Source organism: Octopus bimaculoides, chromosome 22 (genome assembly GCF_046866305.1).
Source record: "Octopus bimaculoides isolate indiv1 chromosome 22, ASM4686630v1, whole genome shotgun sequence".
NCBI classification, from domain to species: domain Eukaryota; kingdom Metazoa; phylum Mollusca; class Cephalopoda; order Octopoda; family Octopodidae; genus Octopus; species Octopus bimaculoides.
This window is the reverse complement of record NC_142949.1, coordinates 1,265,742-1,278,862: the sequence shown is the minus strand read 5'-3', so window position 1 is coordinate 1,278,862 and position 13,121 is coordinate 1,265,742. Positions and strand designations below refer to the sequence as shown.

At 39.1% G+C, this 13,121-nt stretch overlaps 1 protein-coding gene across 5 annotated transcripts in view; it reads right to left on the bottom strand.

Annotated features, from left to right (window-relative positions):
* Window positions 1-13,121, bottom strand: part of LOC106867758 (inositol polyphosphate-4-phosphatase type I A) — an 83,388-nt gene that overhangs the window by 60,124 nt on the left and 10,143 nt on the right. Inside the window, exon 1 of one of the 5 annotated variants that reach the window (XM_089339780.1) lies at window positions 9,422-9,526. The exons of 2 other annotated variants lie outside the window; for them this stretch is intronic. Coding sequence is in view for 2 of the 3 variants with exons in the window: in XM_089339776.1 (XP_089195902.1) it covers window positions 9,090-9,194 (105 nt within the window). In the remaining variant the exon portion in view is untranslated. Of the gene's footprint in view, window positions 1-9,089; window positions 9,324-9,421; window positions 9,527-13,121 lie in introns of those variants that run through there. 2 more of the 5 variants (XM_089339776.1, XM_089339777.1) reach the window with 2 other exon arrangements.

The window sequence follows — 13,121 nt, the reverse complement described above, 5'->3', positions numbered from 1 at the left end:
TGTTGGCTCACGCTGTTAGGGTTGCTTAATCCCAAGTCAACCCTGATGAAACAGATGCTCCAACTATGACCATCCTATCGTTCTTCAGACTTAGTCTTATTTAGGACCACACTATTCAAAGTGGGTGAGGGGAATTTGGTTGTTATTTCTAGCAAGACAAGTGATTCAGTAGAACAGCATTTCCAAATTTTTTAGATTCCATTTTGGCAAATTAGTAAATCTCCACAACCCATTTGATTAAATATTTAAAAATAACCCACCCCTAACCCCTTGAGGAAATATTCCTTAGTTTTTGTTTGTAGTAAATGATGCTGTCTTGTGGCTTTTATGCCTCAAATAGTTTATTGTATAACACATTTATAACATTTCACAGTGTAAACAGGTTAGAAATGGTATCCAACCATAAAAATCAGGCCAAAAATAGAATTTAGGAGTGAGACATGATCCTCTGCTCCATCTAAAAGTGCAGCAGCCTTGAATATGAACTGAGATTCAACAACCCATACCAGCAGGGAAAACAGCTGTAAAATGATGACAATGATGATGATTTTAGATTTTATCAAACATTTTAAAGATGTCCTTTCTTTGCTTTTCTACTGCTTCTACAATGGCTCTACTTCTCAGAGCTGGCTGGGCATTCCCAACCCATCCCTCTTATCTTTGCTGTATCCAACCCCTCAAGCCCTATACTAATCACTGCATTCAATTCTACCTTCCCAGAATGTTGATCCTCTCAGGCTCTTTCCCAAGATGTAGACTTGCAATTGCCAAAGAAGAATATTAACTGCATCAGTCACATTGGTCCTGAACAGCTTAAGAAGGCTATGGGCAATCCCCATTTCTCCAGACCCAGCCAAATAAAAGAAAATTATCTTTGTGACTCTATCAGAACCATATTACAACCCAGTTTGGTAAGCAGTGTCACAGGAGTTCTTTGAATATTCAGTTCATTGCTGACCTAGGGGTAACTGAAAGAGTGTATCTGTAGATATGAAATATGAATGACAAGGGATGAAATATGAGATATGCCAATTCCTGTCCCATGTTACAGTCTGCACAACATACACACACCCAATTATTCTCCCTCTCTCTCTCTCTAAAAGTGAACCCCATTTAAAAAGAAAAAGAAGAAATAAGAAAGTAAGAAGTGTTTCCCTTCTTGTTCCACAGATGGCTGATTAGCAAACAGTGAGGAAGGAGAAGTGAGAAGAACTCGAGCAATTACCAGCCAACCAATGGAAGCAGAGGGAAATAAATGCAATGCACCAAACGATTACAAAAAGAGAGAGGGAAGCTAATTATAGCACAATTTACATATGCTTTAATTATATAATTATTAAGGCTCTACACTACTAACCACATAGTCATGCATTTAAACAGTGTTTAAGCTTCAAGATTTTTCTCACACCAAACTATATACCAGGCTGTCATCTGTACTTGTCACTTACTTCCTTCCCTCCTTCCTTTCTTTTTCTTCTTGTCAACTCTAAATGAAACCAGTAATCCAACAAGCATACACACTTTAGATCAAAATGTTTCTCAAATTGAACACCCTTGCCCTTAAAGCATAGCTTCCCAAAGTGGGCGATGGGTGAATTTCTAGAAAATGGTGAGCGATATGAGAATTTTGTGGGTGACAAAGAATTTTTAGAAATTAAGTCTGATATTGGAAGTATCTACCCACATGTAGGAGATGTATGACATGTGACCTCAGCCTTGAATGAATTCTGAATTTAATGTCAAGGTCGTTTGGACAACGCTGGTGGTATATTCTCCATATTGTGCAAATGGTGCAGCACTCACAGCAGCGGTGGAGAGAATAAAGGTTCCATGTTTTAAGGGGGTCCCAAAAATCAAGATCAGTCATACCCTTTCAATTTTCTAGTGAATGCTCTCAGGGATGACTCAATTTCCATAATGTTTTGTTTGGTGTAAGGGAAACCACAGGGGCAACGATATTCTAGGTGTGGCCATAAAAAGGTGAAGAGGGGAATGGTGACACATTGCTCTCTGAACCAAAAAGACCCGAGGAACCTGAGCTCATCCAGCAAGCCAGAAGTTTATTGTTGATGTGGACACTCCAGCTGAGATTGTTGTCAACAATTACCCCAAAGTCCCTGATATTATTGGATCCTGTGAGTAGTTCTCCTAAAGGAAGAGAATATGGTTGTTGGAGCAGTCTTTTTCCCCCCAAGTACATGATTTCAAATTTACCCTCATTTAACATTTTACTTTTGTGTGCCCATTGGCTTACATACACACATACATACATACATACATATATGAAGAGGTGCTGAAAAGTTCCTGGTTTTAAGGATATCACGAAAAGCCTGGTTGGAGTTCTTTTACAGGGCTTAGAAAAAATGAAGGACTGCTGCAATAAGTGTGTGAATCTGAGAAGTGAATATATTGCATAAAATCATAATTAACTGATTCTCCTGTATTTTCTTTTACCCAAAGTCAGGAACTTTTCAGCACCTCACCTATACACACACACAAGTGTATGTATGTGTAGAGAGAGAGAAAGAGAGAAATGTATTTGATTTGCAAATTTATTCTTAGTATGTTCTGGCAGATTCAAATGCAAAAAAGCTAATTACTCTTGTGCATGTCACAAGAAAACATTTCCCTATTACAATGGCAGTGCATGCATAATACACCCAGTTTACTGGTGCAAGGGGCTCTGGAACACTGCTGTTTTGACATGTTACGCCTTATCGGCAGAAGCATCCAGACCTTTGAACCCAAACAAGCCACTGTCTTTCTTTATAATTTCAGTGAGCAAACTGTTTGCTGACCAGCGCTTGTAGCTGCAAACTGATAGAAAAATCTTATTTGCACTGTGTACAGCGAGATTTGAAACAATGATTTGTATTTTTTTATTCTTAATAAATTCCTGCAGATTCAAATGCAAATATGTTCATCACTGTTCTGTACGTCACAGGAGAACAACTTCTCTCATTGACGATAGCGTGTTCATCACATCTCAAAACACTCGTGTCCCAGAATCCCTTGTGCCAATAAGCCAAGTATGGTTATGATCAGAATAGCCTTTTGACCATAGGTTTATATCCAAAGTGAGGAAGTCAAAGAGGGGAACTGCTAGAAATAACAAAGAATTTTGGAACCAGACCTTTCTGATGTGAAATAAAATAACAAAAAGAAAACATTAAATAATGTGATCCAAGGTACACTATGACTGCAAAAAAAATTATAAAACAGGATGGTCACAGCTAGAATGTCTTTAATTAGGGTTAATTTGAAGCCAACATAAATTGTACGGCGATATGTGCATGTGGTAACTGCATGAGTTGTGCATTGCACTGTTGTCAGTGTGACTCCATTTGGATGTTGTTTACATTTGCTCCAGGGATCATGTTTGGCATGTCTGGAATTTTTATTGTTCCTAGGTTTGTCTTGATAGTAGAATGTGAGGTAAGGGGATAGGAGGGAGGAGGCTGGTGTGTAAGAGATGGGAGAGGAGGAGCCAGGAGAGGCTGGCTTGTGTGTCTGTGGGATGGTGGTAGATTAAATGGCATGATTGGTTTTGAGAGGCTGGCTGCTTGCTTTCACCTCAATTGTTTGCAGGTTTGTCAATTATAGAAAACTGCAGGCTGTAAAAATCAGCAAAGTTTGGAAGGCAGGTTGGGGGTGAGGTGGTGTGGTTTTGAGAGAGTGACAAATAAAGACGGGGGGGGGGGAGATAAATAGGAAAGAAATGAAAGTTAGAAGGGAGTTTAGAGGGAAATGGAAGCTGCATGGAGACGGACAGACACCAAAAGAGAAAGAGAGGGAGAAAGAGAAAGAGTTGGAGAAAGAGAGGGAGAATACTGAAGAGAGAGCTTTGAAAAGAAAGAGAGAGTTTAGTGAACAGGAGAATGTAGTATCAGACGATATTTATACTATATAATGTATTTAATTACCCAATGCTGTGCAATATATTCTCTGCTTTACACTCTCTTTCATTCGCTTCCAAATAGACAACAGAGGAAATGAAAATTCTCATTAACAACTGAGATTTAAACCAGAGAATAATAATAAAGACAATCGCACACAATGTTTAACAATACGTTCCTTAAACATTTCAAATGCACTTGTCAACGGTCACTCAACATGCTAAAAATTGAAGCAGGAGTATAAAAAGAAAAATGGAACAATACATTAGATAATTTATTCACCCTGTGTCAGAATAAAAGCTGCAAAGATCACCAACAGTGTGCTATTGACTATAAAGGTCTGCCTGACAGGAGTGACTTCAGGTTAAAGAACATTTTCTTTTTATGAACATGACACATCACTCTAATTGTCTCCTAAACATGTTTATACTAAATATATGTAAATACATACAGAGATATTGTTGTTGGCACTCTGTCGCTTACGGCGTCGAGGGTTCCAGTTGATTCGATCAACAGAACAGCGTGCTCGTGAGATTAACGTGCAAGTGGCTGAGCACTCCACAGACACATGTACTCTTAACGTAGTTCTCTGGGGATATTCAACATGACACAGTGTCACAAGGCTGGCCCTTTTAAATACAGGTACAATAGAAACAGGAAGAAAGGGAGAGAGAAAGAGTACAGCAGGGTTCCCCACCATCCCCTGCCGGAGCCTTGTGGAGCTTTAGGTGTTTTCGCTCAATAAACACTTACAACGCCCGGTCTGGGAATCGAAACCGCGATCCTATGACCGCGAGTCCGCTGCCCTAACCACTGGGTCATTGCGCCTCCACATACAGAGATAATGATGCAAATAAACAAATAAAACTGCTTGGGCTAGATACACAAAATATACATACATATATGCGTGTAAATGGAGAGAGGACAAAAACTGAAAATATTCGGACAATGAATATTCGTGTATGAATATATAAATACAGGGGTTGGACAAAACAATGGCAATACCTGACGCATGCGTACGAACAGCCATGCTACATGGCAGTGAAACATGGGCTGTAACTGCTGAGGACATACGTAAGCTCGCAAGGAATGAAGCCAGTATGCTCCGTTGGATGTGTAATGTCAATGTGAATACCCGTCAGAGTGTAAGTATCTTGAGAGAAAAGCTGAACATTAGAAGCATCAGTTGTGGTGTGCAAGAGAGACGATTGCGCTGGTATGGACATGTGGTGAGAATGGATGAGGATAGCTGCGTGAAAAAGTGCCACACCCTAACAGTTGAGGGAACCCGTGGAAGAGGTAGGCCCAGGAAGACCTGGGCTGAGGTGGTGAGGCAAGACCTTCGTACATTGGGCCTCACCGAGGCGATGACTACTGACCGAGACCTTTGGAAATGTGCTGTGCGTGAGAAGACCCGGCAAGCCAAGTAAGATCGTTGCCAGTGCCCCTGGACTGGCTTGTGCGGGTGGCACATAAAAGACACCATTTCGAGCGAGGCCGTTTTCGTGCGGGTGACACGTAAAAGCACCCACTACACTCTCTGAGTGGTTGGCGTTAGGAAGGGCATCCAGCTGTAGAAACTCTGCCAAATTAGATTGGAGCCTGGTGTTGCCATCCGGTTTCACCAGTCCTCAGTCAAATCGTCCAACCCATGCTAGCATGGAAAGCGGACGTTAAACGATGGTGATGATGATGATGATGATGATGGCTTCATAATTCTGTTTAATTTGTATATTTTTCGATTTATTGTTAGTGTTACTTAATTTGTTTTGCTAAAATTACTGTCTCTTTTCAGATATCATCAGAAAAAGGTAATTAAAATTCATTAAAATGACAGATCTATCGGACTTTCAATGAGGTCAAATTGTTGGTGCTCGTATGGCAGGTGCTAGCGGAACGGAAACAGCCGAAATGTTTGGTGTATCAAGAAGTACTGTCTTGAAAGTAATGACAGCCTTTGAGAAAGAGGCAAGACCCCCCAGATCGAAACAAAACTCTGGAAGAAAACCAAAACTTTCAGATAGGGACCATCGGACTCTTGCACAAATTGTTAGAAAGGATCACAAAAGTACAGCTCCCAGAAATACTGCAGAACTTAATGACCACCTCGAGAACCCAGTTTCCATAAAAACTGTTCGCCGGGAGCTGTACAAAGCTAGATTTCATGGGAGGGCTGCAATCAGAAAACCACTTCTTTCAAAAACAAACGTTGCAAAGCTCTGTGAATGGAGATGGTTGGCAGAAAGTAAAAGAAATCTGTCAAATATGTGCATACGCACATGTGTGTGTGTGTGTGTGTGTGTGTGTGTGTGTGTGTGTGTGTGTGTGTGTGTGTGTCTCCCGCCACCACTTGACATTTGTTTGTGCCCCATAACAACTGCATGTAGTAAGAAATGTTGCTTAGCAACAGAGTAAATCATCAGCTTCTCTTAAATGTGTGTGTGTGTGTGTGTGTGTGTTGGAATAGACAAACAAGAGGAAAGAAGTACTCAGTACATAAAGTAGAGTTCATAATTTTTTTTTTATATTTCAAGCTGGAACTTCCTTTCGTTACTACTTAATGCTTTACAAACCTTTTAAGTAGCACAACAGGAAGTTTCAGCTTAAAATAACGAACGTTCCATGTGTCAGAACAATGAGGACCATCTGGTCATCCCTTACCTAGAAACAGCAAGAAGGGGTCACAATGAATGTGTGTTCCAAGCAGGCAAAAAACAAAATATCTTTTTCTTAAAAGTAATTTTTATACTTATTTTCACCTTATGATGGTCATATCCATGTAAAAGGTGGAGGCGCAATGGCCCAGTGGTTAGGACAGCGGACTCGCGGTTTCGATTCCCAGACCGGGTGTTGTCAGTGTTTATTGAGCGAAAACACCTAAAGCTCCACGAGGCTCCTGCAGGGGATGGTGGCGAACCCTGCTGTATTCTTCCACCACAACTTTCTCTCACTCTATCTTCCTGTTTCTGTCGTACCTGTAATTCAAAGGGTCAGCCTTGTCACACTCTGTGTCACGCTGAATATCCCCGAGAACTACGTTAAGGGTACACGTGTCTGTGGAGTGCTCAGCCACTTGCACGTTAATTTCACGAGCAGGCTGTTCCGCTGATCGGATCAACTGGAACCCTGGACGTCGTAAGCGACGGAGTGCCAACATGAACATCCATGTAAAAACCTTTGAAATATCAATTGATGATGCCCACAGTTTAGGGGTCACGGATGACAAATAACCTGTGCAACAAAGGAGAGACACACACAATCCCCCTCAATCTCTCTTCCATGACCATCTTCAGTCGAGTGGCAAGACCAGGTCAAGACAACTAGTGATGGAGATGGATGCTGTAGATGACCGTCCCATCCTGCTCTTTGTACTCCACCAATGCACTGCTGCAGCTGTCTTCCCCGCCATTGAACTATGGTTCATAGTTCTGCCATTACAAACATCCACAACAAATTTGGCTTTGCTAAAGTTGTTGCGTGATGGCTCCCAAATCAACTCATAAAACTACACAAAAAAAAATCACTTTGAAATCTGCCAATAACATTTTAATTGCTATGATAATGAAGGGGAAACCTTAGAAAAAAACTCATTGCTGACAACTTTTATATGAGAATCTCTGATAAAGACTCATCTCTCTTTAAGTATATCCGTATTTGAGTGTGTGTATATATATATATATACACACACACATACGTCTGTGAATGTATATAAATATATATATGTATATGTGTATTTTTTTATTCTCTTGTTTCAGTCATTTGACAGCAGCCATGCTGGAGCACTGCCTTTAGTTGAACAAATCAAACAAATCTATCAGTCACTTTTGCTAAATTGCTAAGTTACGGGGACGTAAACACACCAACAGTGGTTGTCAAGTGATAGTGGGGAGACAAATACAGACACACAAATACATACATACATATATATACACACACATATATATATATATATATATATATATATATATATATATATATATATATATATATATATATATAAACAATATATGAGTATATGCATATATATGTACATGTATGTACATACCTTCAACTACATGTACATATAGATACATAACTGGGTACATGATGTGGCAAAAGAACATGGACAAAATGATAAACAAGATACAACAAACAAGCAGGCCACATAGAAACATCTCCTTCATCAGCTGCCGCCATTAAAACACCGACGGGCTTCTTTTAGTTTCCGGCAACCAAATCCACTCACAAGGTTTTGGTCAGCCCGAGGCTATAGTAGAAGACATTTGCCCAAGGTGCCAAGCAGTGAGACTGAACCCAGAACCATGTGGTTGGGAAGCAAACTTCTAACCACACAGCCACTCATTGAAAAATACAAACACACACACACACCCACATACAACCACAAATGCTAGTAAATAAAGTTTTTAGTTTTCAAATTGTTACAATTTTGTTTTTTTTATATATATATATTTAATATTATCTTTGCTATTTATCTTTCCATTCCTCTTGAAAAGCAAAGTTATGAGTTAATTTCTTTGATGTCACCAAGAGTTAAAATTTATAGAAACAACATATTGATCAAACTCTGGCTATAAAAATCTTACTGACCTTCAAAACCAAACACAGATATAGCCCAACACACACACACACACACACACACACACACACACACACACCCTTGCAGCACCATCACTAATAAACTGACAAGTAGTAATACTTCACAATATTAAAAAACGTTTGACGTTCTATGACTTATCAAAATCTTCTGTGACAAAAATAGACTAATATATTCCAGCCCAACCGTACAAGGATCCTGCTGGTTTATTTTCATTATCAAATGCTTTTGTTATTCGGATATCATTGATCTCATCATAGCAGCATATTATGAAATACCAAATGCTTCTGGAAGAGTCGCAGACAAGTCCAAAGCACTAATATATGTATTTACTCCAAAGCATATACTTCCACACACACTTTATATACACTGTGATACAATAAGGGTGTCTATATACATACATACATACATACATACATACATTATATATATATATATATATATATATATATATATATACACACACACACAAATATAACAGAGTAAGCACATGAATATGAAACAAAGTGGGGAAAAATAGTAAAAAAATACCAGAAGAAGATATAAATATATATTAAAACCAAAATCCTAATAAGTAGGAAGGTAGATAAAACACAAACCCCTTCAGGTAGATGGCCCTGCTCAGTATGTAGAAAAGGAGTAGGTAGTAACTCTATAAGATGTACCCGGTGCAAGCTATGGACACATAAGAGGTGCAGCAACATCAAAGGCAGGTTAACTAGGAAGTTAGTTTTTGTTTGTGGCAGATGTTCAGGTGCAATAAAGACTGTAAACAAACAGGAAACAACTTCTATCTCATTCCAGGGTGAAAAACTAGAGGTAGTCGATAGCTTCAACTATCTGGGCGACCAAGTTAGTAGTGGGGGTGGGTGCGCTGAAAGTGTAGCTGCTAGAATAAGAATAGCCTGGGCAAAGTTTAGAGAGCTCTTACCCCTGCTGGCGACAAAGGGACTCTCACTCAGAGTAAAAGGCAGACTGTATGACGCATGCGTACGAACAACCATGCTACATGGCAGTGAAACATGGGCTGTAACTGCTGAGGACATACGTAAGCTCGCAAGGAATGAAGCCAGTATGCTCCGTTGGATGTGTAATGTCAATGTGAATACCCGTCAGAGTGTAAGTATCTTGAGAGAAAAGCTGAACATTAGAAGCATCAGTTGTGGCGTGCAAGAGAGACGATTGCGCTGGTATGGACATGTGGTGAGAATGGAGGAGGATAGCTGCGTGAAAAAGTGCCACACCCTAACAGTTGAGGGAACCCGTGGAAGAGGTAGGCCCAGGAAGACCTGGGCTGAGGTGGTGAGGCAAGACCTTCGTACATTGGGCCTCACCGAGGCGATGACTACGGACCGAGACCTTTGGAAATGGGCTGTGCGTGAGAAGACCCGGCAAGCCAAGTAAGATCGTTGCCAGTGCCCCTGGACTGGTTCTTGTGCGGGTGGCACATGAGATGCACCATTTTGAGCGTGGCCGTTGCCAGTACCCGCCTGACTGGCTCCTGTAGGATTTTCGAGCGAGATCGTTGCCAGTGCCCCTGGACTGGCTTGTGCGGGTGGCACATAAAAGACACCATTTCGAGCGTGGCTGTTGCCAGTATCGCCTGACTGGCCTTCGTGCAGGTGACACGTAAAAGCACCTACTACACTCTCTGAGTGGTTGGTGTTAGGAAGGGCATCCAGCTGTAGAAACTCTGCCAAATTTAGATTGGAGCCTGGTGTTGCCATCCGGTTTCACCAGTCCTCAGTCAAGTCGTCCAACCCATGCTAGCATGGAAAGCGGACGTTAAACGATGATGATGATGATGATGATGATATATTCATTTTTACAACCATTTAGTTTCAGTTTCAATCTCACTATACAGCACCTTCAGCAAGTGCCTACGTTTATAGCCTTAGGTCAAACAATGCCCGGTGAGTGAATCTGGTACATAGAAACTGCACAGAAGTCAGCTATGTATATATGTACAGTAATGCCTTGATGTATGAGTTAATCCATTCCCTGCTCATAAAGTGAAGACTCATAAAGCAGAGCAATAATTTCCCATAGTAGCAATGTTATAATTTGTAATTCGTTCCCAGAAAAATATCTTACTTATAAAATTTATAATACTCATAAATAAATGGCAATAAAACAACAGCAGAATGTAAAGAATGTTTTATTTAAAGTAAAAGGAATGTCAAGATCTTTTATAATAAAAAATATTCGAACACCATCACTTGTAGAAACGATCGCTGATTCACAAGCACTCGTAGACGGACTTATAGATTTCTTTTTAAAAATCAAGTCTAGAGTTGTTTGCTTAGAAAAACCTTTTTCCGCTCTCTATAAATTTCTCGGTAGCATGCAGAATTATTTGTTATGGTAGTAGAAACTTTTGCATTTCATTCAAAATTTAAATCTTGTGCTTGAAAAATAAAACTTACAAACCTGGGGTTTCATATATATATATATATATATATATATATACCCCAGTAAAGGGCATTTATGGACCCCCAGCTGAGAACTGCTGTTTTAGATCTAATGGATTAAACCTGAGCTGGTGCTAAACACCTTCCATTGTACGAACTGTCCCTTCCAGTTAAATCTTTGAAACAAAGTGAGGAAGGAATAATGAAATGACTAGAAAAAACAGTAGCTATGAAGTGGGGGGGGGGGGTAGGACAGTGATGTAAAAATGAGTGGTGGAGTGAGGAGAGGAAGAAAGTGAAAGAGTATGACACTGGATATAAAAAAATATATCGGAAATGAAATGGCACAGTGACATGAAGGGGCAAAGTACAACTTCAGTTGGTATGGAAAAGACACGACTTGTCAGTCTTCTACAAATAGTTTAATTCCATCAGAAAGTGAAGTGTGTTAGTTAACGAAAGAGGTCATTTAGCATACAGGAAGCACTAACACATACAACACCTATATGTCCACAAGTGTGTGACAGAGAGAAAAAGAGAACCATCTCATTTGCTTTTGTATGTGTTTATAAGCCTCTGCGTGCTTCTTTTTCGAATTTATGATTTACCAATGATATATATATATATATATATATATATATGCATTTTTTTCTTCATTAAACCCACACTATGGCTTTACTTTCACAGGCATATGGCGTAGTGGTTAAGAGCGCGGCCTACTAACCCCAAGATTCGGAGTTCAATTCCAGGCAGTGACCTGAATAATGATGATAATAATAATAATATCGAAAAATACCTTATGAATGAGAACCCCAGTTCGAAGTTTCCCCAAGACACCTGATGCAGGCTGGAGGGTGTATCAGCTGAAATGTTGTGTTAACAACAAACAAGATGAGGACAAATATCCATCAAATGTAAATAATGTATATAATTCATCTCTTAAATATAGAACTGTATAGACAAACTAATTTCATGATTTCAAGTTATGTTGAACTGAAAAGCCCATAAAAAGGATGAAATGGTGCTATCTTGAACTACTAGAACACCTAAACAGAAAATTAAAAAATGGATTGTATGGAAATATTATTTCATATGCCCATTCGCTCACAAGAAAAAGACATCTCATACTAATAATAGAAAAACCCTAAAACGGTTCTCTACACTTAAAGGGAATGAATCTTCAACCTTTCTTCTATTTCTTCGTAAACTCTTTCTCTCTCTCTCTCTTATTCCAGAAGCAACAATAGATGGCAGCAGCAACAGCCCTCAGTCAAATTTTCCCATGTGTTGTATAATTAGCTTATTAATCTATTTTACACTAAATACATAGCAAATTGAATGGGAATCACTGCTTGAGTGAGTGGCATTGCTAGTTTCATCAACATCATCCCAAATATCAAATATGTAAGGTTACATGGTTACCAACAGCAGAGATTATTTGTGACTTGGCCTAAGGAAGTAACTCTAATAATAAAACCCCAAAACATAGTTGGAGCTGTCAAAATATTTTGAAAATGAGACCCACTAACAACTGCAGTAGCCACATTCTTAATTAAAATTACATGGGTATGGCTAACAAATGGAACTGTTGTTAAATGGGACAGGGCACAAAGGAAAATGGATGAATCATGTTTGGTTATTGGGAATGAAGTGACAGACAAAAGCTAACAAAAAAGAGAACAAAACATTTAGCACATAGGTCAGTCAGTATAACTTAACAGATCCATCAGGCAATGGGAGTAAGATATCTAAAATGACCTCAACATCACAGCTGGACTACTTCTGATCATAGATTTGATGAACCAGGATTCAAATAACAACAATTTACTCTCTCTCTCTCTCTCTCTCTCCCTGTCTGCTTCCCTCCCCCTCTCTCAAGTCCAGGATAAGATGAAGCTAGACTGTTACCACACAGCACAATTTAAAACTATTTTAGATAGCATGTCATGATAATGCCTGTTGAAATGAAATTCAAATACAGACACACTATACTTCAGCATTTATACTAACAAGTACCACATCAAGACACATAAAACACTTATATAGAAATGTAGTGTACATACATAAATATATATATATATATATATATATACATATATATATATATATATACGTACATATATACATACATATATATATATATATATATATACACATATATATATATATAGTATATATGATGTATATATGTACGTATATATATATATATATATGTATATA